The sequence below is a fragment of the Oncorhynchus kisutch genome, linkage group LG9, assembly GCF_002021735.2.
Source record: "Oncorhynchus kisutch isolate 150728-3 linkage group LG9, Okis_V2, whole genome shotgun sequence".
In the NCBI taxonomy this organism is placed as follows: Eukaryota; Metazoa; Chordata; class Actinopteri; order Salmoniformes; family Salmonidae; genus Oncorhynchus; species Oncorhynchus kisutch.
This window is the reverse complement of record NC_034182.2, coordinates 28,232,189-28,255,308: the sequence shown is the minus strand read 5'-3', so window position 1 is coordinate 28,255,308 and position 23,120 is coordinate 28,232,189. Positions and strand designations below refer to the sequence as shown.

At 43.5% G+C, this 23,120-nt stretch overlaps 2 protein-coding genes across 12 annotated transcripts; both read right to left on the bottom strand.

Annotated features, from left to right (window-relative positions):
- Nucleotides 1-2,546: 2,546 nt before the first annotated feature.
- On the bottom strand, nt 2,547-7,974 carry LOC109896456 (thyroid receptor-interacting protein 6-like). Of its 4 annotated transcripts, none has more exons than XM_020490714.2 (10): nt 7,868-7,974; nt 7,341-7,533; nt 6,900-7,036; nt 6,530-6,643; nt 5,825-6,325; nt 5,552-5,645; nt 5,238-5,398; nt 4,847-5,025; nt 4,092-4,212; nt 2,547-3,985 (listed from the first exon to the last, which is right to left on the bottom strand). In XM_020490714.2, exons 2-10 carry the CDS (start codon nt 7,522-7,524, stop codon nt 3,854-3,856), a joined length of 1,623 nt encoding a protein of 540 aa, XP_020346303.1. In that variant the 5' UTR covers nt 7,525-7,533; nt 7,868-7,974; the 3' UTR covers nt 2,547-3,853. The 4 variants fall into 4 exon arrangements, with proteins under 4 accessions (XP_020346303.1, XP_031688183.1, XP_020346301.1 ...); XM_031832323.1 differs by having other exon boundaries at nt 5,552-5,642; XM_020490712.2 differs by having other exon boundaries at nt 7,794-7,960.
- Nucleotides 7,975-10,773: 2,799 nt separating this feature from the next.
- Nucleotides 10,774-23,106, bottom strand: LOC109897025 (thyroid receptor-interacting protein 6-like). Of its 8 annotated transcripts, none has more exons than XM_031832317.1 (10): nt 23,024-23,106; nt 20,208-20,418; nt 19,782-19,918; nt 19,424-19,507; nt 18,746-19,339; nt 18,469-18,565; nt 18,143-18,312; nt 17,747-17,925; nt 17,479-17,599; nt 10,774-17,304 (listed from the first exon to the last, which is right to left on the bottom strand). In XM_031832317.1, the coding sequence occupies exons 2-10, from the start codon at nt 20,407-20,409 to the stop codon at nt 17,173-17,175; spliced, it is 1,716 nt and encodes a 571-aa protein (XP_031688177.1). In that variant the 5' UTR covers nt 20,410-20,418; nt 23,024-23,106; the 3' UTR covers nt 10,774-17,172. The 8 variants fall into 8 exon arrangements, with proteins under 8 accessions (XP_031688177.1, XP_031688181.1, XP_031688176.1 ...); XM_031832321.1 differs by having other exon boundaries at nt 17,479-17,637; nt 23,024-23,084; XM_031832316.1 differs by lacking the exon at nt 23,024-23,106 and adding an exon at nt 22,867-23,000.
- Nucleotides 23,107-23,120: the final 14 nt, after the last annotated feature.

The window sequence follows — 23,120 nt, the reverse complement described above, 5'->3', positions numbered from 1 at the left end:
GTGGCAAAGTAATTACAATTTAGCAATTTACACTGGAGTGATATATGTGCAGATGAGGATGTGCCAGTAGAAATACTGGGGTGCGGTAGAGCAGAAAACAAAGATGTGGTAGGTAGTTGGTTGGCTGGATGCGCTTTTTCCTACAATTTCAAGAGGACAGGTCAGATTAAAAGACCATAACTTCTACTTGTTAAATGATTTGATGAAGCTTCTAATGTTTTGGTCCTTGAGTAACTGACAGAATTAAGGGTTCCATGAAAAACATGTTATGGAGTCTAGCAACAAAGAAGTTCAAATATCCAAGGTAATTGCCATGTTACCAGTCAGGTAGTTGTTTCTGCAGTTTAATTTACATTCTATTGTTTTCTACTCATTCCCTACAGGACCTCTCCCACATCCTCCCTGCTGAAGATGTTGGACCTGATGACCACAGCCGCGGGGGAGAACGAGGTTCTACCAGACCTGGAGGAGGCACTCGGGGTGAGGTCGGAGGTGGTGCGCCAGCTACCCCCCCCAACCAACGGGAACGCAAGGCAGGATGCCGGAACTTCTATTGGAAGACCTTCACATCATGTTAGCCCGCCTCCTCACCATCACCAAGCAGCCCCTCTTCTTCCTGTTGGATCACTCAAAGACCTATTTCTTAGTGTCACACAGGCACTGTAAATGACAGCTACTTAATTTGTTGAGTTGTTTAAGGTCTAGATTGTTGGTGTATGCTTGACGTCAAATCAAATAAACTTAATGTCCTGCTTTTCAAATCAAACTTTTTATGTCACGTGCCAAATACAAGTGTAGACCTTGAAGTGAAATGCATACTTACAAGCCCATAACCAACAATGCTTTAAGAAAAAAAGTTAAATAAAATTAACAAATAATTCAACAGCACCATTAAATAACAAGCAAGGCTGTAAACAGGTAGTACCGGTACAGAGTCAATGTGCGGGGGCACTAGTAAGTTAAGGTCACATGTAGAGTTAAAGTGACTATGCATAGATTATAAACAGAGAGTAGCAGCAGCGTAAAAGAGGAGTCTGGGTAGCCCTTTGATTAGCTGTTCAGGAGTCTTGTAGCTTGGGGATAGAAGCTGTTAAGAAGCCTTCTGGACATCGACTTGGCGCTCTGGTACCGCTTGCCGTGTAGTAGCAGAGAGAATAGTCTATGACTAGGGTGGCTGGATTCTGACAATTTTTAGGGAATTCCTCTGACACCACCTGTTATAGAGGTCCTGGATGGCAGGAAGCTTGGCCCCAGTGATGTACTGGGCCGTACGCACTACCCTCTGTAGTGCCTTACAGTCGGAGGCCGAGCAGTTGCCGTACCAGGCAGTGGTGCAACCAGACAGGATGCTATCGATGATGCAGCTGTTGAAAATTGAGGATCTGAGGACCGATGCCAAATCTTTTCAGGCTCGAGGGGGGAATAGGATTTGTCGTGCCCTCTTCAAGACTGTGTTTGGACCATGACAGTTCGTTGGTGATGTGGATATAAGCTCTCAACCTGTTCCACTAAAGCCTGTCGATGAGAATGGGGAAGTGCTCTGTCCTCCTTTTCCTGTAGTCCACAATCATCTCCTTTGTTTTTATCACATTGAGGGAGAGGTTGTTGTCCTTGCACCACACAGTCAGGTCTCTGACATCCTCCTTATAGGCTGTCTCATCAATGTCGGTGATCACGGTCATTGGCACACTTGGATTTGGAAACGTGCCTGGCCATGCAGTCATGAGTGAACAGGGAGTACAGGACGGGACTGAGCACGCACACCTGAGGGCCCCTAGTGTTGTGGACCAGCGTGGCGGATGGGTGTTCCCTACCCTTACCACCTTGGGGCAGCCCGTCAGAAAGTTCAGGATCCAGTTGCAGAGGGAGGTATTTAGTCCCAGGGTCATTATCTTGGTGTTGAGCTTTGAGGGCACTATGGTGTTGAACGCTGAGTTGTAATCAATGAACAGTATTCTCACATAGGTGTTCCTTTTGTTCTGGTGGGAAAGGGCAGTGTTGAGTGCAATAGAGATTGCATCATCTGTGGATCTGTTGGTGCGGTATGCAAATTAGGAGTGGGTCTAGGGTATCTTGGATAATGGTGTTGATGTGAGCCATGACCAGCCTTTCAAAGAATTTCACAGCTACAGATGTGAGCGCTACGGTCAGTAGTCATTTAGGCAGGTTATCTTAGTGTTCTTGGGAACAGGGTATATGGTGGTCTACTTGAAACATGTTGGTATTACACACTCAGACCTAGACCGTTTGAAAATGTCAGTGAGGACACTTGCCAGTTGGTTAGCGCATGCTCGGAGCACACATCCTAGTAAGCAGTCTGACACTGCAGCCTTGTGAATATTGACTTGTATAAAGGTCTTACTCACATCATCTACGGAGAACGTGATCAAAATTGTCCGGAACAGCTGGTGCTCCTCATGCATGTTTCAGTGTTACTTGCCTCGAAGCAATCAGAAGTAATTTAGCTCATCTGGTAGGTTTGTGACAGGTTGTCCTGTGTAATACTGAATAGGTACAGCGATCTATCAAAAGATATACACATGATGTAGTTTGCTGAAAAAAAGGATGGTTTATTGTATGAAAAATAGCTAATCATTCACACACTTCAAACTCAAATCAAATTGTGCAAACCATAAAACTCCTAAGGCTAAGCTTAAACAAAAACCCAAAGTGAACACAAGAGGACGTTCTCAGCCCACGTGGCCAGTATGGAGAACCCGGTTTCTCAGTAAGACGATGGCAAAAATACTTCATTGTGCCTTATTCCTCATTGTAAAGTATCAAATCAACCCAAATGTTAAACAAGGAAAAATATCTAAAAAGCACATTCACATTTTAAAAGAGGGGGTTTGGACTAGCATAACATTCCCTAAAATGCAGTACCAATTATCATTATACAAATCACTGTCCTGTGGAATAAAATATTGATGTTCTGTTCTGACATGTGGTGCAAGATATAAGACAACCTACATACTGTGTTAATATCCAAGGAGATCAAAGCATTGACTTGACTCAACTCGTTCTTTTCCCAATCTTTCCTTCAGTCTACTTTCTAAAAACTCTACTCACTGCACCACACTGACTACACCCACTTGGTCGCCATGTGTTCCATTGTCTGGACTGGTCAGTTACCTCACAGCCAGGAAGACTTTGTATTCCTCAATATCACCTCATTTTCCTACTTATCCTCCACATCCACAATATCTATCAATAATTTTACATAGAGCTCCTTCAATGTCCCACCTTTGTTGGGCAGGATCGTGTGTGCGAGCGTGAAACACGCAGGATCGTGTGTGCGAGCGTGAAACACGCAGGATCGTGTGTGCGAGCGTGAAACACGCAGGATCGTGTGTGAGAGCGTGAAACACGCAGGATCGTGTGTGAGAGCGTGAAACACGCAGGATCGTGTGTGAGAGCGTGGTATGGGACTGAGGGGAAGGAGGTGGATGGAAAGGGAGTAGGGGTAGAGGATAGTGTAAATCAGAAGATAAGGAAAATGGGTTGAACTTAAATCCATCCACATTTCAATACCCTGTACCTATAAACCTTATGAAGTCATAATTTAATTTTACTTGACATTGAAGACTGTCAGGTTGAGGTTCAATAGTAGGCCTATTACTAATTCCTAAGCTTTGGGCATCTGAAGAATAACGAACAACTATGAGGATGAAGTTCCCCCTCGAGACTGATTTCAAGTCAGGTTAACATTTCCTACGTGTGGTTAAGGTTATGTATCAGAGGGGGTAGAACTGATCCCAGATCTGTTCCTTAGGGCAACTTTTACCCCAGAGCAGGTGAAAGTAATGGAACGGTTGACAGGTCATCGATTAAAGGTAAGATTTTCCATAGTTGGTTAGCGGTCAGTGGAGATTTTGGCGGAGGGGTTCCGGATTTGCTGGGCGCTGCAGCCCTTACACAGGATGTGACCGTCCAGGGGATAACAGCCTCGCTCCTCAACCTCAGACGACAGGAGCAGACCACACTCCTGGAGGAGACAGATATCACACAGGGTCAATCCAGGAACATGGCCTGCCAAACTGTAAATATCATTCAACTTGAGTGACCGTTTTACTAACACAGTGACCTCTCACCTCACACACATAGCACTTGACGTGGAAGTTGCGGCCCAGCGCCACTATAATGACAGTCTCCTCCTGGCCCGGCTCGGCGATGATGACCTGGTCACACACTGAGCAGCGAGGGGCAAACTTCCTGTGTGGGACAGGAAGCAGGAAGTACCAGCGTCAACGCTAACATTAGAGCTCAGAGGGTGGGAAACTAACAATCAGATATAATAATCTGTCCAATAGACGCATGTCTAGACTTAAACCCGTAAAGGGTAATTCAGAAATGATTTGATCAATGGGAGACTTGATCAATTAAACTTTGAATTATGCTTTGAGTTCAGGTTTTAGACATGAGTTGATTGAGTGGTGAAGCAGTCTAAGGCACTGCTTGAGATGTCACTACAGCCTCGGGTTCGAAATCCGTGAGGAGGCGCACAATTGGCCCAGCGTCCAACCCAGGGTTAGGGGAGGGTTTTGCTTGCCGGGATGTCCTTATCCCATCGCGCTCTAGCGATGGAGCATACACACCGACACCCTCGCCAGTTCTACAGTGTTTCATCCGACACATTGGTGCGGCTTGCTTCAGGGTTACGTGAGCAGTGTGTCAAGAAGCTGTGCGGCTTAGCGGGGGTTGTGATTTCGCCTCTCCCGAGTCCGTATGGGAGTTGCAGCGATGGGACAAAACTAACTGCCAATTGGATATCATGAAATTGGGTAAAAAAAAATAAGTACAGTCAGTATCTGGCGGCGAGTAAGTGTTTCCTATCCATGTTGCTGACCTGTGGAAGTCGTCAAGGCAGTGGATCTGGGAGGTAGCGTCCACGGTGAAGGGCACGCCGTCCAGGCAGCAACCACACACAACACAGTTGAAGCAGCGCGGGTGGTAGGCATTGCCCATGGACCGCAGGATACGGTCCAGGATGGGCTTGGAGCACAGAAAGCAGCGCTCTAGGATACTCTGAGGGGGGAGGGAGAGGGTTAGCACAGGTTCAGACAGAATAGTGTGTGTGTGTGTGTGTGGTGTGAGAGAATCCAATAGATACGGAGAAAGAACAAAAAAGAGCAACTGATGAATTGAGAGACTACTGCTAAAAAAAAAAAAAAAAGGTAGAACAAAGAGGGAGAAGAGACTTCTCAATACAAAGAGGACAGTCAGTGACAGCCACTCACAATGTAACAGCTCTTGCAGTAGCTCTGCTTGTCCAGGTCGTAGAACGGTTGCCCCCGGAAAGGGGCGTGGCAGGTGACGCAAGTGAAACGCTCCACGTGGAACACCTGCTCCATGGCGATACAGCCGCCAAGGACTACGTCACCCCAACGTGCACAGCTACCTGGTAGTATTGAAAGGGGAGAAGAGATGAGGAAAATGGGAGGGACATATTGTGGAATTGAAATGAACTGTGTCGCCCAAGGGGAAATTAAGATGTGTTGACTGGACTGTTATTGATAAAGGACATACAATTTTATTAGAAAGAGGAGCGTACCAAGGTATTCCTCTGTAGGGGGATGATTCATGTCATACACCAACTTCTTTGTGAGCCCATCCAACTCCTCTTGTCTCAGAGCTGCTGTCCCCTGCTGAACAAATAGATGAACATTTCCCAGGAAAAAAAAAAAAAAAGTTAAGCATTTAGATTTCACTTTCCCATTTAGATCAGTGAAAACAAAAGACTGTAGATACAAGTATTCAAAAAGGACCATAGTTTATCTTAGAGACACCACAAACAGTAGTAGATGTTTGAACTCCAGACACTCACCTTACTGGGCTGATAGGCGGAGCTTGGTGCCGAGCCTGACCCTGATTGATGAGTCTCTGGGACTCTTTTGGGAGTGGAACTCTGGGAGGCTTTCACGCCAGACCCTGCGACACTCCCCTTGAAGCTCCTGTCGGAGTCCTGCGCCTGGGAAGCGAGATTCTGGGGCAAGTTCCGCAACATGTGCTGGCGGTGTGGGGGAGGGGTGTAACCCTGCTCGGCTTGCCTACCAGTCTGGGAGTAGGTGATAGGCCGAGCTGTTTTGACCTGGACACTGAACCTCGGGCCAGTAGAGGTGGAGGCAGGGACATGCTGGGGGTAGGGTTTGGAGACCTGGGCGTCAGTGTCGTCTGGCTGGGGGAAGTACTGGAGACCCTGGTGGGGATCACTGGGGTTCGGGGGTGCAGGATGGTCCGTGGACTGAGGGAAACCCATAGACGGCCATCCCCGAGATGGGGCTCCTGGCTGGGCTGAGGGTTTGTTGTAAGGCACGTTGTCGTACAGCTGCAAAAGAATGGAAAGGGACCATAAATACATTGTAAGTACTGGATTAAAAAATATGTAACTAACAACCGAGGCCTAAATATCCAGAGGAACCAGTGATACTGTTTTCATAGCTGTCCGAAAGTGTAAACAGTCTTATGCTTCTGTATTAAGTCTAAAAGGTATCCTTTATTCCTCACAGTCCATTGTAGTCATGTAGCCTACCTGTGTGCTGCTTAGTGAATAGCTGTCCAGATCAGCCAGCATGCAGGTGAGCGAGTCAATCTCTCCCTCAATGTTGGAGTGGTGTCCAATCAGCTTCTCAGGAGGTGCAAGGTGCTTTTTAAAAAATTGAGCAGGATCACATAATGAAGATGGATTCCTTAATAAAATGTCAATAGAAGGAGATGGATAGGTATACAAAAAAGAAATGGCCAAATGCATTTTTATTTGAATATTGGATATTGAGTAATTTCTGGCTTTATAACAAAATTAAATGACTAGAAATCTTTGCCTGGAAACTACACTAAACACTATGGTGAAATGGACCAATAGTCAGTGGGAATTCCAGGATACAGAAGCAATTACAACCTACCATCAGCTGGTAGCGGTCCATGTGAGGGTTCAAGGATTGGTCTTCTTCAAGCCCTTGGGGAGGTGGTTGGTAGTAGTGGTCATTAGATTTAGGGTGAAACCCTGGGTCCTCTTGGTGGTGGTGCTGCATGGGCCCAGCTGTAGAACACATACAAAACAGTGCACTTTACATTTACAAACAAGACTTGATAACCACAGGGTACACACTTAACATTAATCACATGACAAACATGTATTTGCATCAAGATGTTTATTTACATCAAGTGCTAATCACCAAAGGTGTTGGTGTACTCAGTAGTGTGTCAGGTCCAACGTTCTACTCCAAGGCTTGAGCTACAGAATAACAGACTTCTGATTTTCAAAATAGTCCATCACAAGTTCATTATAGCAAGGTTTCACAAGACAATCCAGTGTAATGTAAGGCCCATCACCATGTTCTTACCTGTGGGTCCAGAAGCCATGTACCTAGTGGCCATTCCACCTCCTCCTCTGTTCTGGTCATGGACCACATACTTGGGCCGGGTGTCCGAGGAGACCTTCTTGGGCGGCTGTCTGTACACGGCTGGTCCAGAGTCGGACATCTGGGGGACGGGTCTCTCCGGAGGCGGCCAGGTAGGACCAGACATGTCAGGGTTCTGAAAGAAAAATAGGGTGTCGTGATTAAACTGTTGTGCAAGTGTTTTATAGTTTTAAAATATGTTAGTATTAATACGTTTCTCATATAAAAAAAACATTAAAAAATATTTTTAAAAAACAGGTGCACTGTCTTATTTAGGTTACAGGTAAGCACTGGAAACCCAATGATGCATCAACCTGGATGTCCTGTGTCAACTCACATACGCAGATTAACAATAGTCTTATAGTTGAGAAGCAGCAAGAGAGTACCATTACCAACCATAAGGGAATGCCAGTAGACAAAGACACAAGAGGGGTATACCACAAAGCAGGATCAAGGAGTAAGCCAGCTACCTTGAATAATTATTCAGAAAGAACTGTATTCTTTGGAAAGAAACTTGAAATGTGCGTGGCCTGATTCAGGGTTGCCCTGACTGCATGTTTTTCTTTTTGCCCTAGCAATACACAGCTGATTCAAATAATCAAAGCTTGATGAGTTGGTTATTTGAATCAGCTGTGTAGTGCTAGGGCAAAAGCCAAAACATTCACCTGGGGGCGGGGCATGACCATGTTTGGGAAACCCTGGTCTAATTGACTCAGCAACAGAAAAAAACACATCAAAGTTTAACTCCCTTAATGAACCAGAAAATCAAGTTATTTCTGGATGTTCATTACATTTGGCTGGCTAACTCATTGATCCAGCTATGTAGTATACCACTATGTTCCACAGAGTGCACCAACACACACACTCAAAGAACAAAACACGTGCACGATACCACAGGTGCGAGATCTATGGCTTGTCCCACAACAAAAAAGGATGCATGTTTGAACCAGGTATAAACAGGGTAAATGTGCATAGTGTTTTTATTCATTCTTGAAAGATATTCTGTAATATTGTCAGTTCAAAAGTGATACAATTTCAAGAGGACAGGTCAGATTAAATGACCATAACTTGTACTTGTTAAATGATTTCATGAAGCTTCTGATAATGTTTTGGTCCTTGAATAACTGACAGAATAAGTGGTCCCAAGAAAACCATCATGTTATGGAGTCTAGCAACAAAGATCAAATATACATGGCCATATCCATGGTGCCAGTCAGGTAGTCGTTTCTGTAGTTGTATTTTATTGTATTGTACTGTACTCTACAGGACCTCTCCCACATCCTCCTGCTGAAGATGTTGGACCTGATGACCACAGCCGCGGGGGAGAACGAGGTACTACCAGACCTGGAGGAGGCACTCGGGGTGAGGTCGGAGGTGGTGCGCCAGCTACCCCTCAACCAACGGGAACGCAAGGCAGGATGCCGGAACTTCTATTGGAAGACCTTCACATCATGTTAGCCCGGCTCCTCACCATCACCAAGCAGCCCCTCTTCTTCCTGTTGGATCATTTAAAGACCTATTTCTTACAATGTCACACATGTACTGTAAAATGATAGCTACTTAATTTTTTGCATTGATTAAGGTCTGGAATGTTGGTGTATGATTGACATCAAAAATCTAAAACTTATTGTAATGTTCTAAGTATGTCGCTTTCTCATAGGTTCATGTGAAATCATACTGAACAGGTTTAAGGTTGGGGTCTAGAACAGCAGTCTATCAAAAGACATATAGTTGAAGTCGGATGTTTACATACACCTTGGCCAAATATATTTAAATTCAGTTTTCACAATTCCTGACATTTAATCTAAGTAAAAATTGCCTTTCTTAGGTCAGGTAGGATCACCACTTTATTTTAAGAATGTGAAACATGCAGAAAAATAGTAGAGAGAATTATTTATTTCAGCTTTTAAATCTTTCATCACATTCCCAGTGGGTCATAAGTTTACATACAGTACAATCAATTAGTATTTGGTAGCATTGCCTTTAAATTGTTTAACTTGGGTCAAACGTTTCAAGTAGCCTTCCACAAGCTTCCCACAATAAGTTGGGTGAATTTCGGCTCATTCCTCCTGACAGAGCTGGTGTAACTGAGTGAGGTTTGTAGGCCTCCTTGCACACACACACTTTTTCAGTTCTGCCCACAAATTCTCTATAGGATAGAGGTCAGGGCTTTGTGATGGCCACTCCAATACCTTGACTTTGCTGTCCTTAATCCATTTTGCCACAACTTTGGAAGTATGCTTGGGGTCATTGACCATTGGAAGACACATTTGCGACCAAGCTTTAACTTCCTGACTGATGTCTTGAGTTGTTGCTTCAACATATCCACATAATTTTCCATCCTCATGATGCCATCTACTTTGTGAAGTGTACCAGTCCCTCCTGCAGCAAAGCACCCCCACAACATGATGCTGCCACCCCCGTGCTTCACGGTTGGGATGGTGTTCTTAGGTTTGCAAGCCTCCCCCTTTTTCCTCCAAACATAACGATGGTCATTATGGCCAAACAGTTCTAACTTTGTTTCATCAGACCAGAGGATATTTCTCCAAAAAGTACGATCTTTGTCCCCATGTGCAGTTGCAAAGCGTAGTCTGGCTTTTCTATAGCGGTTTTGGAGCAGAGGCTTCTTCCTTGCAGAGCAGCTTTTCAGGTTATGTTGATACAGGACTCGTTTTACTGTGGATATAGATACTTTTGTACCAGTTTCCTCCAGCATCTTCACAAGGTCCTTTGCTGTTGTTCTGGGATTGATTTGCACTTTATGCACCAAAGTACGTTCATCTCTAGGAGACAGAACACGTCTCCTTCCTGAGCGGTATGACGGCAGCGTGGTACCATGGTGTTTATACTTGCATGCTATTGTTTGTACAGATGAATGTGGTACATTCAGGCTTTTGGAAATTGCTCCCAAGGATGAACCAGACCTGTGGATGTCTACAATTGTTTTTATGAAGTCTTGGCTGATTTCTTTAGATTTTCCCATGATGTCAAGCAAAGAGGCACTGAGTTTGAAGGCAGGCCTTGAAAAACATCCACAGATACACCTCCAATTGATTGAAATATTGTCAATTAGCCTATTAGAAGCTTCTAAAGCCATGACATCATTTTCTGGAATTTTCCAAGCTGTTTGAAGGCAGTCAACTTAGTGTTTGTAAACTTCTGACCCACTGGGATTGTGATACAGTGAAATAATCTGTCTGCAAACAATGGTTGGAAAAATTACTTGTGTCATGCACAAAGTAGATGTCCTAACCGACTTGCCAAAACTATAGTTTGTTAATTAACAAGAAATGTGTGGAGTGTTTGAAAAACTAGCTTTAATGACTTCAACTTAAGTGTATGTAAACTTCCAACTTCAACTGTACACATGGCGTAGTATGCTGGAAAAAAAGGATGGTTTATTGAATTGATCACATACTACAATCAGCATTCGAGAAGAAAGCTAATCATTTACACACACCTACTTCAAACTCGAGTCAAATTGTACAAACACCTGCTCAGTCTATTCCGCTCAAGGACAAATAAGATGATTCTGCACTTATCTGTACGATGCTGTGGAACATAAAACAATTACACAGTTAATCTCAATATCACAGATAAACATAGACTTGGTGACAATAGCAGTACAACAGGAGTTGAAATAAATAAAGTGGAAATTCAACTCACAGGGCTCAAAACAGGGACCTTCATATCATTGTGCTCATTGACCTATACTATGAGAAGAATAAAATACTGAAACAAAACATGATTCTGGACAAAGGAAACAATTGGTATTTTAAGGGTCCTGTAGTTGGAAGAGAAGCTTCAAAACCGTAAAACCATACTACCAGTTTTTACGTTACAAAATGAAGACAGCGGGACGGAGAATCTTAAGGACAAATTACATCAACACAATGTGTGAATAATTCCAATGTCGCAGAGTTACTTAAACATGGTCGATGGTGCTATGAGGGCAGGGATTGGACACAAATCAAAGTCCTAAGGCTAAACTTAAACAAAAACCCATAATGAACACAAGAGGATGTTCTCAGCCCAAGTGGCAAGCATGGAGATGCCGGTTTCTCATTAAGCTCCACGGGATCGGTGACCCCCCCCCCCACCCCACAGGACAGTTGAGATAACGTGCGCTAATGTGATTAGCATGAGGTTGTAAGTAACAAAAACATTTCCCAGGACATAGATATATCTGATATGGGCAGAAAGCTTAACTTCTTGTTAATCTAGCTGCACTGTCCAATTTACAGTTGCTATTAGTGAAAGAATACCATGCTATTGTTTGAGGAGAGTGCACAGTTATGAACCTGAAAATGTATCAATAAACCAAATAGGCACATTTGGGAAGACCTGAATTTGTATTTTATTTTTAAATACAGAAATGCAATGGTTCATTGGATCAGTCTAAAACTTTGCACACACATTCCTGCTATCTCGTGGCCAAAATCAAAATGTTGCCTAAACTGGAATAATACTTTTTGGGCTTTCTCCTGCATTTCAAAGATGGAACCAAAAATATATATAAAGACTTGCATGTTTTTAAAAATAATATTTTACCATATCTAATGTGTTATATTCTCCTGCATTAATTTCACAATTCCACCAACTTCAAAGTGTTTCCTTTACTTTTATTTTTTATTTTTTTTGTATGTCATTTTAGGTGAAAATTGGGGGAAAAAAAGGGTTGGAGCCTTAAGAGGTTTTTACAGTTTCTCAGTCTCTTTGGTGCATTTCTTAGATCAAAAAAGTGCAATTCTTGATACTACTTGTACAAATTCCAAATAATCTCGTCACTTGTGCACATCATTAAAACAATTTCTTATTCCTTTGAACAAATTGTAATATATAATGTACAAGTGTCAGCATTTTTCCACATTATCAATTGCTCATGTCATGTTGATCAAAATATAGATGGTTCTCTGTTGAATAGTCTTACCCCTCAAAACATCTAGGCATTAGTTCCTTCCATAAGCCTTTACATGCAAAATTGTTGAACTATTTGTCATAAACTGTCAAGCATAGTTTTACACATGTCTAGTAGACCTTTTGTACAAAAACTTGAATTGATGAATCGTGCAGGTGAAATTGACCCTCACTCATGAAGCAATGTAAAGTGTTAGTTCAACCAACAATCAACCAGTTGTCTAAATTGCTCAAAGCTGCATCTCATGAAGAATCAATTGGCAAGCATATATAGACAGACCACAACACAGAGTTGCAATTTTCCAATAATGGATGGACCAGGAAACGAACAGGGTCAACAGCCAAGAGGAGGAAGAAGAGGAGCAAGGATGCGTGGTGAAAGGCAAAACAGAGGAAGAGGCGGAAGAGGACATAGGCGCATATCTGATGACATAAGGGCCAATATTGTAGACCATGTTGTCAATCATAGCCTTACAATGGCTGAGGCGGGTCGAAGGGTGCAGCCGAATATTGGGAGATCAACAGTGTCCTCAATAGTTCAAACGTTTCGAAGAGAGAACAGGTATGTCCACCAATGTACAGTGCACTGTTACTGTATATGAGCAGTATACTGTATACTTCCTACAATGCTTCATATTACAGTAGTCCACTTATATTTCACAGCATACAGAAATATACTCTATACAGATACATACTGCACCTTACATGCACCCACCTGTTTGTTTTACAGTAAAATGTGTGTTCGCATAGTTTTTGTCTATGTGAAAGTGTGCGATGCATCACTGCATTTTCCCACACATAGGACTGCAAGATTACCTCAAACCAGTGGCAGAGGATGCCTTTTCACACCTCAACAGGAGGAGGCTATTTTCACCATGGTCCTAGCAAACAATGCCATGAGACTCAGGGAAATACAAAGGACCATTATAGAAGACACCGATGTCTTTGAAAACATCCATACGGTTAGCATCTCAACAATCGACAGGGTGCTGCATAGAAACCAGATGAGTATGAAACAGCTGTACCGTGTACCATTCCAAAGGAATGAGGACAGAGTTAAGGAGCTACGGTACCAGTACGTACAGGTAAAACATATATCTATGTAACTACTTTACAGCAACATTTTATAGTGATACATAGTACAGTAAGCATAAACTGCACACATTTCCATTGCTGTGGAAGGAACATGCAATATATGTACATTTTGTCACTCTTCCTTACCAAAACAAATTCAACTGTGTGTTCTGGGATATAGTGTATAATGGAGTTGGAATCAAGTGAACCCTCTCACAACTTTGTATACGTGGATGAGGCTGGCTTCAACCTGACCAAATGCAGAAGGCGGGGTCGGAATATCATCGGTCACAGAGCTACTGTGGATTTGACAGGCCAACGGGGAGGAAATATCACCATGTGTGCTGCTATTTTAGATCATGGTGTCCTAACCCATATCCCTTATAGGGCCATGCAACACCCAGCATCTACTCAACTTTTTAAAGACGCTCTACAGGGCTCTCATCCCTGATGATGAGGGGTCTGTTTAGAGAGGATTTGCCAAAGTATGTGGTCATTTGTGATAATGTGAGTTTCCATCGATCAAACATCATAAGGCAATGGTTTGTGACCCACCCGAGGATGCTCATAGAATTCCTCCCAATTGAGGAGTTCTTTTCAGCATGGAGGTGGAAGGTGTACGATCGTCAGCCACACACACAGATGACCCTGCTGGCTGCAATGGATGCAGCATGTGAGGACATCACAGTAGACGCCTGCACATATGTGGGCCGACAGACAGGAACGTCTGGGTGTGTAGAGACAGCACAACTGTGCTGCGGGCAAAGTTGTGCCTTAGGGGTGGTTTCCTGTGTTTTTCTAATTTAGTTTTTCCTTTGTGCCCATTGGGTTGTCCAGTCTCTTTCAATCAATAACCCACATACAGTAATATGTAAATAGTACTGTTGAAATTGATATGCTATAGAAGTGCAGCCTTGTGCATTTTCAATACAGTAACTGTCATCCAAACTATAGCCTAAGTTTACATCAGGTAATACTGTCAAAGTGCAGTTACATTGACAATATGCCTAAACATTTTGACGACCTTGGTCGTGAACAATGACAACATTCTCATGATCATTGGCATGAATATTTACTTTTGAGATGTACTAAGTATTTTTAGTGACTGACTAGCTTTAGAAACATATCTATTGTATATTGCAGTTTGTACAAATTGTTCTGAAAAATGCACTTACTATTTTGCACATGTTAGGGATGATGTGAAAAATGCACCAAAGCGACTGAGAAAAACTGTAAGACAATGGCAAGCATACTTCATTGCACCTTATGCATCTTCATTGTAACGTATCAAATCAACCCAAATGTTAAAAAAGGAAAAACATTTGAAAAGCACATGAACATTTTAAAAGAGGGGGTTTGGACTGGTATACAAGTAACATTCTCTCAAATGCAGCACCATTATCATTATACAAAACGCTGTTCTGGGGAATACAATATTGATGTTATGTTCTGACATGTGGTGCCAAATACCATTACATGACGGGCTACAGTGCATAGGGGCTCCCGAGTGGCGCAGCGGCCTAAGGCACTGCATGAGGCATCACTACAGTCTCTGGTTTGATTCCAGTCTGTATCACATCCGGCCATGATTGGGAGTCCCATAGGGCGGCTCACAATTGGCCCAGTGTTGTCCGGTTCGGCTGGGGTAGGCAGTCATTGGAAATAAGAATTTGTTCTTAATGGATTTGCCTCATTTAAAAAAGTTGCATTTACATAAAAAAAATAAGTTATTAACATCCAATGAGATCAAAGCATCGACTTTAATGGGCGGCAGGGTAGCCTAGTGGTTAGAGCGTTGGGCTAGTAACCGGAAGGTTGCAAGTTCGAATCCCCGAACCCACTGTTCCTAGGCCGTCATTGAAAATAAGAATTTGTTCTTAACTGACTTGCCTAGTTAAATAAAGGTACAATTAAATTAATGATCATGTTCTCTCTAACCAATCTTTCTTTCTACTTTCTAAAAACTCTTATTCACTGCACAACACACTGACTACACCCACTTGGTCTCCAAACACATTCACTCCACAACTAAAACCACCTGTAATATAAACTCAGTCACAGAAATACTTTGCATGTGTGCACTTTGTTTATGAGGAAGTTCAGCACTGTTATTATCTGGACTTGTCAGTTACCCCACAGCAAGGAAGACATTGTATTTCTCATCATTATCCTACTCTTCCTCAATATCACCTAATGTTCATACTTATCATCCACCACATCGTCAATATATATCAATAATTATTTTCCATAGAGCTCCATTCATGTCCCACCTGTGTCTGGTAGGAGTGTGTGTGAAAGTGTGCAACATATGCAGGATTGTGTGTGTGAGACATGATCTGTGTTGGGAATACCCATACTAACATACTGTATAGTACATACTTAATGAGTACTACAAACGATTAGTTCATTTCAGTATACTGTGAACGAAATGGGATCCTTACAGTTGAGGGTACTAGCGCTTCGCCTCTCTACCGGAAGTTGTGAATGTTAATATACAACCTCTTACTAGCTAGTTTGCATAAATTAAGACGTTTTACGACTTCGGGTGTGTTCTTAAACTCAATCTTGAGTGCCAGACTGCGCTTGTAAATTCAGAGCATTCCGCTCTGGACGCTCGGGATGAGGAGTAAAATTTATTTCAGCGTTCTGACCCCAAGCTAAAGTTGGCAGGCCATCTTAACCACAAGGGGGACGAGAGAATTTAAGAAAGCGTCCGAATGTCCTACGACTATACCATTTAGCTAAACTAAGAATGACGGGAATAATCAAGTCAATAAACGTTGGGTAGTTAGATAGCCTATAGATAAGATACTGGCAAGTTTGATGTATAAGTAGCCTAGCTAACATACCGCCTGAATATACTGCTGTAATGACTTTTTATTTAACTAGGCAAGTCAGATAAGAACAAATTCTTATTTACAATGACCACCTACAGGGGAACAATGGGTATCCTGCCTTGTTCAGGGGCAGAAATACAGATTTTTACATTGTCAGCTCGGGGATTCAATCCAGCAACCTTTCGGTTACTGGATTCTTTCTTATTTTGGTGCAAGATACCATTTAGTAAGACATACAGGAACATTTGGCATACTAACTATATCCATACTATGACCAATAAGCATAGTATATAGACAATTCACGTCACAAATAGTATGGTTAGCATGAGTATTCAAACACAGCTATAGTGTGCAACATGCAGGATAGTGTGTGAGATGAGCAATAGTAGAGTCAAGGGTTTGGGGTAGTGCAGCCCCTGCTGCCTGCAGGTCAGGGGCTCTATACAGTACTGCTATGGGACTGAGGGATAGGGGATAGGGTGTGGTGGAAAGGGAGTAGGGGTAGAGAATGTAGAGGATAGGTGATAGTGTAAAGCAGAGGATACGGAAGGGGATCGAACTTATTGTCGTCAATCCATGTTTCAATACCCTGTCTTGAACCTGTACAAATAAACCTGGTCAAGGGAAATTAAATAATGACTTCATATTGGAGACTGTCAGATTGAGGTTCAATAGTAGGCCAACTACTACTGATTCCTCAGCTTTGGGCATCTGAAGTATAAAGAACGGCTGAGAGGATTAAAGTGAAGGGGGATGAAGATGCCCTTCGACACTGATCTCAAGTCAGGTTAACATTTCCCCCTTGTGGTTAAGATTATGAGTCAAAGAAGGGTAGGACTGATTCCAGATCTGGTCATTACGGCAACTTCTACGTAAAGCAGGTGAAAGTAATGAAAGGGTTGAGGGGGTCATAGGTTAAAAGGTAAGATGTGATTTTCCATAGTTGGTTAGCAGTCAGTGGATATTTTAGCAGAGAGGTCCTGGATGCGCCGGGCGCTGCAGCCCTTACACAGGATGTGACCGTCCAAGGGGTAACAGCCTCGCCCCTCACCCTCAGACGACAGGAGCAGACCACACTCCTGGAGGGGACAGAGAACACACACACACACACACACAGGGTCAATGCAGGAACACTGGATTGGGTTCAACTGATTGGGCTGTGAACTTTTGACGTGATGGCCTGCCAAACTGTAAACATCACTCAACTAGAATGAGATGTTTAACTAACACACACACACACAGTGACCACTCACCTCACACACATAGCAGTTGACGTGGAAGCTGCGGTCCAGCGCCACTATCCTGACCGTCTCCTCTTGGCCAGGCTCGGGCATGATGGCCTGGCCACACACTGAGCAGCGTGGGGCAAACTTCCTGTGTGGGACAGGAGGCTGGAAGTTTCAGCGTCAACACTAACAGAGTTCAGAGGGTGGAAAACTAACAATCAGATATAATAATCTGTCCAATAGACGCATGCCTAAAACTTCAACTCAAAGCGTAATTTGCGTCCGTGTTTCTAACCTGTGGAAGTCGTCTATACAGTGGATCTGGTAGGTGGCGTCCACGGTGAAGGGCACACCGTCCAGGCAGCAGCCACACACAACACAATTGAAGCAGCGCGGGTGGTAGGCCTTGCCCATGGCCCGTAGGATACGGTCCAGGATGGGCTTGGAGCACTTGGAGCAGCGCTCTAGGGTACTCTGAGGGGGGAGGGAGAAGGGCAGCACAGGTTCAGACAGAATAGTGTGTGTGTGAGAGAGAAGCCAATAGTTATGGAGATAGACGCCGAGAAAGAGTGAAAGAGAAGGCGAGATCAACTGATGAATTGAGAGAATACGGCTAAAAAGAAACGTAGAACAAAAGAGAGCGAGAAGAGCCTTCTCAATACAAAGGGGACAGTCAGTGACAGCCACTCACAATGTAACAGCTCTCGCAGTAGCTCTGCTTGTCCAGGGCGTAGAACGGTTGCCCCCGAAGACGAGTGTGGCAGGTGATGCAAGTGAAACACTCCACGTGGAACACCTGCTCCATGGCGATACAGCCACTGCCGTCGCCAAGGACGTTGTCACCGCAACGTGCACAGCGACCTGGTTGTATTGAAAGGGGAGAAGAGATGAGGAAAATGGGAGAGACATATTGTGGCATTGAAAGGAACGGTGTCACCCAAGGAAAAATTAAGATGTAATAACAGTCCAGTCAAAACATAGGACATACAATTTTATTAGAAAGAAAGTGGAACGTACCAAAGTATTCTTCTGTAGGGGGATGATTCATGTCATACACCAACTCCTTAGTGAGCTGGTCCAACTCCTCCTCTGGCCTCAGAGCTGCTGTCCCCTGCTTGACAAATATATGAACTTTTTCATTAAAGATCAACATAGAGACTTTACTTTCCCATTTAGGTCAGTGAAACCAAGAGACTGAAGATACGTATTCAAAAAGGACCATAGTTTACCTTAAAAAAAAAAAAGAAGAGACACCACAAACAGTCGCAGATGTTTGAACTCCACAGACACTCACCTTACTGGGCTGATAGGCGGAGCTTGGTGCCGAGCCTGACCCTGATTGGTGAGTCTCTGGGCCTCTATTGGACACGGGGCACTGGGTAGCTCTCCCTCCAGACCCTGCATCACTCCCCTTGTAACCCTTCTCAGAGTGCAGCTCCTGGGCTTGGGAATCGGGTTGTGGAGGGTACCAGCCCAGGGGGCCAGTCTGATTCTGGGATGGGGGCCACAACGTGTGCTGGCGGTGTGGGGGAGGGGTGTAAGCCTGTTCGGCTTGCCTAACAGTCTGGGAGTTGGTGACAGGCTGGGCTGTTTTGACCTGGACACTGAACCTCGGGCCAGTAGGAGTGGAGGTGGTAGTGTAGGGTGCAGGGACAGGCTGGGGGTAGCGTTTGGATACCTGGGCGTCAGTGTAGTCTGGCTGAGGGAAGTACTGGAGACCCTGGTGGGGATCACTGGGGTATGGGGATGCAGGAGGGTACTGGGACTGGGATTGGGGGTGAGGGGAGAATCCCATGGACTGCCTGCCCTGAGAGGGTTCTCCTGGCTGGGCTGAGGGTTTGTAGCAGTCCCCTGAGATGTGTTTGTCGTAAGGCACGTTGTCGTACAGCTGCGAAAGAATGGAACCATAAATATATATATATATATTTAAAGCATTCCTAACAGTCCCATGTAGTCAGTCTGTGTAGCCTACCTGTGCGCTGTTTTGTGGATGGCTGTCCAGATCGGCCAGCATGCAGGTGAGCGAATCAATCTCTGCATCGATGTTGGAGTGGTGCTTTAGAAAATTGAGCAGGATCACATAATAAAGATGGGCGCCTTTATAAAATGTCACAACAGAAGGAGATGAATAGGTAGAGCAAATGTAGAAATGTGCACGTGTTTGTCCTTTGTCCCAATACATTTTTTATTTTAGTATTACTGAGCCATTTCTGGCGTCATTACAAAATTACATTACTACAAATCTTTGCCTAGAAACTACACTAAACACCATGGTGAAATGGACCAATAATCAGTGGGAATTCCAGGCTACAGATGCAATTACAACCTACCATCAGCTGGTAGCGGTCCATGTGAGGGTTCAAGGATGGGTCTTCTTTGAGCCGGTGGGGAGGTGGTTGGTAGTAGTGGTCATTAGATTTAGAGTGAAACCCTGGGTCCTCTTGGTGGTGGTGCGGCATGGGCCCAGCTGAAGAAAGAAATACAAAACAGTGCACTTCAACATTTACAAACAAGACTTAATAACCACAGAGTACACTTAACATTAATCACATGACAAACATTTATTTACATCAAGTGCTAATCACCAAAGCTGTTGGTGTACTCAGTAGTGTGTCAGGTCCAACGTTCTACTCCAAGGCTTGAGCTACAGAATAACGGACTTCTGATTTTCACAATAGTCCAGCACAAGTTCATAATAGCAAGGTTTCACACAAGACAAGCCCAGTGTAATGTAAGGCCCACCACTGTGTTCTTACCTGTGGATCTTGTAGCCAAGTACCTAGTGGCCATTCCGCCTCCTCCTCTGTTCTGGTCATGGACCACATACTTGGGCCGGGTGTCCGAGGAGACCTTCATGGGCAGCTGTCTGTACACGGCTGGTCCAGATTGGGACATTCGAGGTACCGGTCTCACTGGGCTACCCAGAGTCTTTGGAGGCGGCCAGGTAGGACCAGACATGTCAGGGTTCTGAAAAAAAGGTTGCCGTGATTAAACTGTTATACTTTAAAACTATAACAAAACACTTACATGTTGGTATTAATCAGGTTCTTATATTAAAACGAACACAGCTGCAAGTCTATTTTGGCAATTAGATTTTTTAAAACTGCCACACCAACATACTTTCTGTTGGCATATTTAGGTCACAGGTAAGCACTGTAAACCCAGAAATGCTTCAACCTGGATTTCCTATGTCAACTCACATACGTGGTTTAACAATAGGCTTATAGTTGAGAAGCAACTATGGCAACTGCTCGGAATCTGACCCTAAGGTGCTACAGAGGGTCGTGCATACGGCCCAGTTCATCACTGTGGCCAAGCTTCCTGCCATCCAGGACCTATATAATAGCCAGTGTCAAAGGAAAGCCCATGAAATTGTCAGAGACTCCAGTCACCCAAGTCAGACTGTTTTCTCTGCTAGCGCACAGCAAGCGGTACCAGAGCGCCAAGTCTAGGACCAAAAGGGGATCCTTAACAGCTTCTACCCCCAAGCCATAAGACTGCTGAACAATTAATCAAATGGCCACCAGACTATTTGATTTGATTTTGATTTGACACCCCCCCATTGGTTTTGTACACTGCTGATACTCGCTGTTTATTATGTATGCATAGTCACTTCACCCCTACCTACATGTACAGATTACCTCAACTAACCTGTACCCCCACACACTGACTCAGTACTGGTTATTATGTTACTTTAGTTTAATTGGTAAATATTTTCTTAACTCTTCTTGAACTGCACTGTTGGTTAAGGGATTGTATAAGTAGGCATTTCACGTTAACGTTATACATATGACAAATAAAGTTTGATAGTGCATTCCCAACCATAAGGGAATTCCAGCCAACAGAGGCACCAGAGGGGTATACTACAAAGCAGGATCAATGAGTTAGCCAGCCAACTTGCCTAAATATTCAGAAAACACTGCATTCTTTGGAAAGAAACTTGAAATGTTCACGTTTATCTTTTAACCCTAGCAATATACAGCTGATTCAAATAATCAAAGCTTGATGAGTCAGTTATTTGAATCAGCTGTGTAGTGCTAGGGCAAATGCCAAAATTTGCACCTGGGGGGGTCCATTTTACTTTTTTAATGAAGCAGAACATCTATAGTAATTTCTGGTTGTTGCCAGCTGGCAAACATTGTTTTAGCGATGTAGTATACGACTCTGTTCCAGAGTGCGCCAAAACACAAACTCAAAAACGCACACAAACCCCACAGGTGCGAGACCTATGGCTTGTCCCACTATTACCCATGGGTCTGTATCCACTACAATAGTTATTGTCTCTGACGTTTACACTCAACTCTAAATGATCCCAAACAAAAACAAGAGAGGAAATGTTGTGCAATGATGTCTCTGCTTAGGCACCTGGACCTAGTTCATAACAAAATACACAAGGCAGTGGAAAAAAATAAAACCACTGACTGGTAGGGTACAGCTATAAGGATGGGACTGTAATTAGGCCTACCATTTTATTAGGATACACTACATTCTTGTCCAAACTTTGAACATGACAGCCCCTATGGTGATCATTTTAATCTACCTTACACCTCATATTTATAAACTATCAAATGTATAACGTAGTTTGGATTATGTTAACTACACGTTAATGGCTCGAGTCATGGTCTATATGTTATGGAGTAGCTGTCCCTCCTCCCACCGATCTGATTTAAACCTAAATCAGGCTGAGCACACACTCAAATCCGAGGATTGCTGGGCCGGATAATTTATCACAGCGGCGTTATCATTCTGTGATTAAAATCCATTTGTTTTAGTCTTACGGTGGATCACAAGACCACTAACCAACTTGATATCAGTTGCCTAAATCATGATAACGACACTTTTGATTTGAGCTAACTGTCAAACGTAAATTGAATTGGAGAGCTGGAGCGCGCTAGAGTTGATACATTGTCGCAGCAATAGCAACTTTACAGTGTTGCAATTCCAGCCTACCAAAACTTCTTCAATTAAAACAATAACACGACTACTGCGATTGGGACGTAGGTATTGTAGGCTACGGCGAATAGGCTGGAATTAAGATGTCCTACCTCTTAAAATCCCAAAGCATTCGGTCTCCTCGTCTTCATACTCATTTACAAACGAAAGATATTTCAGTGAAGCGACAATGAGGCTAGATCACGTACAAACAATGTTACATCTTATAGCCTACTTGCACCGCAACTTTATACACGATCAAAGGTAGAAACTATTGCTTTGTCAAATTACGCCGAGGCAAATAACATGTGTACGCTAGTTAGTAGGCTAACTAATTATGTCTAGAAAATGATTCACTTTTTCAGTTTTAATCCAATTTTGGTTGCTGCAGCGTCAATGTCGCCTAGCTAGGGATATCAAATTGGTCAGTTACACTGACGTCTGTCTACTTGCGAGGTAATGCAGGTAAATTACAACAATTACCGTAATGACATGTTTGTTTAGTTGTTTGTTTGGGCTACACATGAAGGATAGCCTACACTTGAACACAAGCACGCGAAATTAAACTTTGAGTTATTCGGTGTAGAATAAAAGTACCTCTTTACAGTTAGCTACTTATTTTTTTCGTCTAGTAACCTACTTTCTCATGGATCCTGCTTTTATCACAGGCCTTCAGCTTGCTACGTCATCATAGCCTTTCAAATGTGCGACGTGAACTTCGTGGTGAACCATGAATG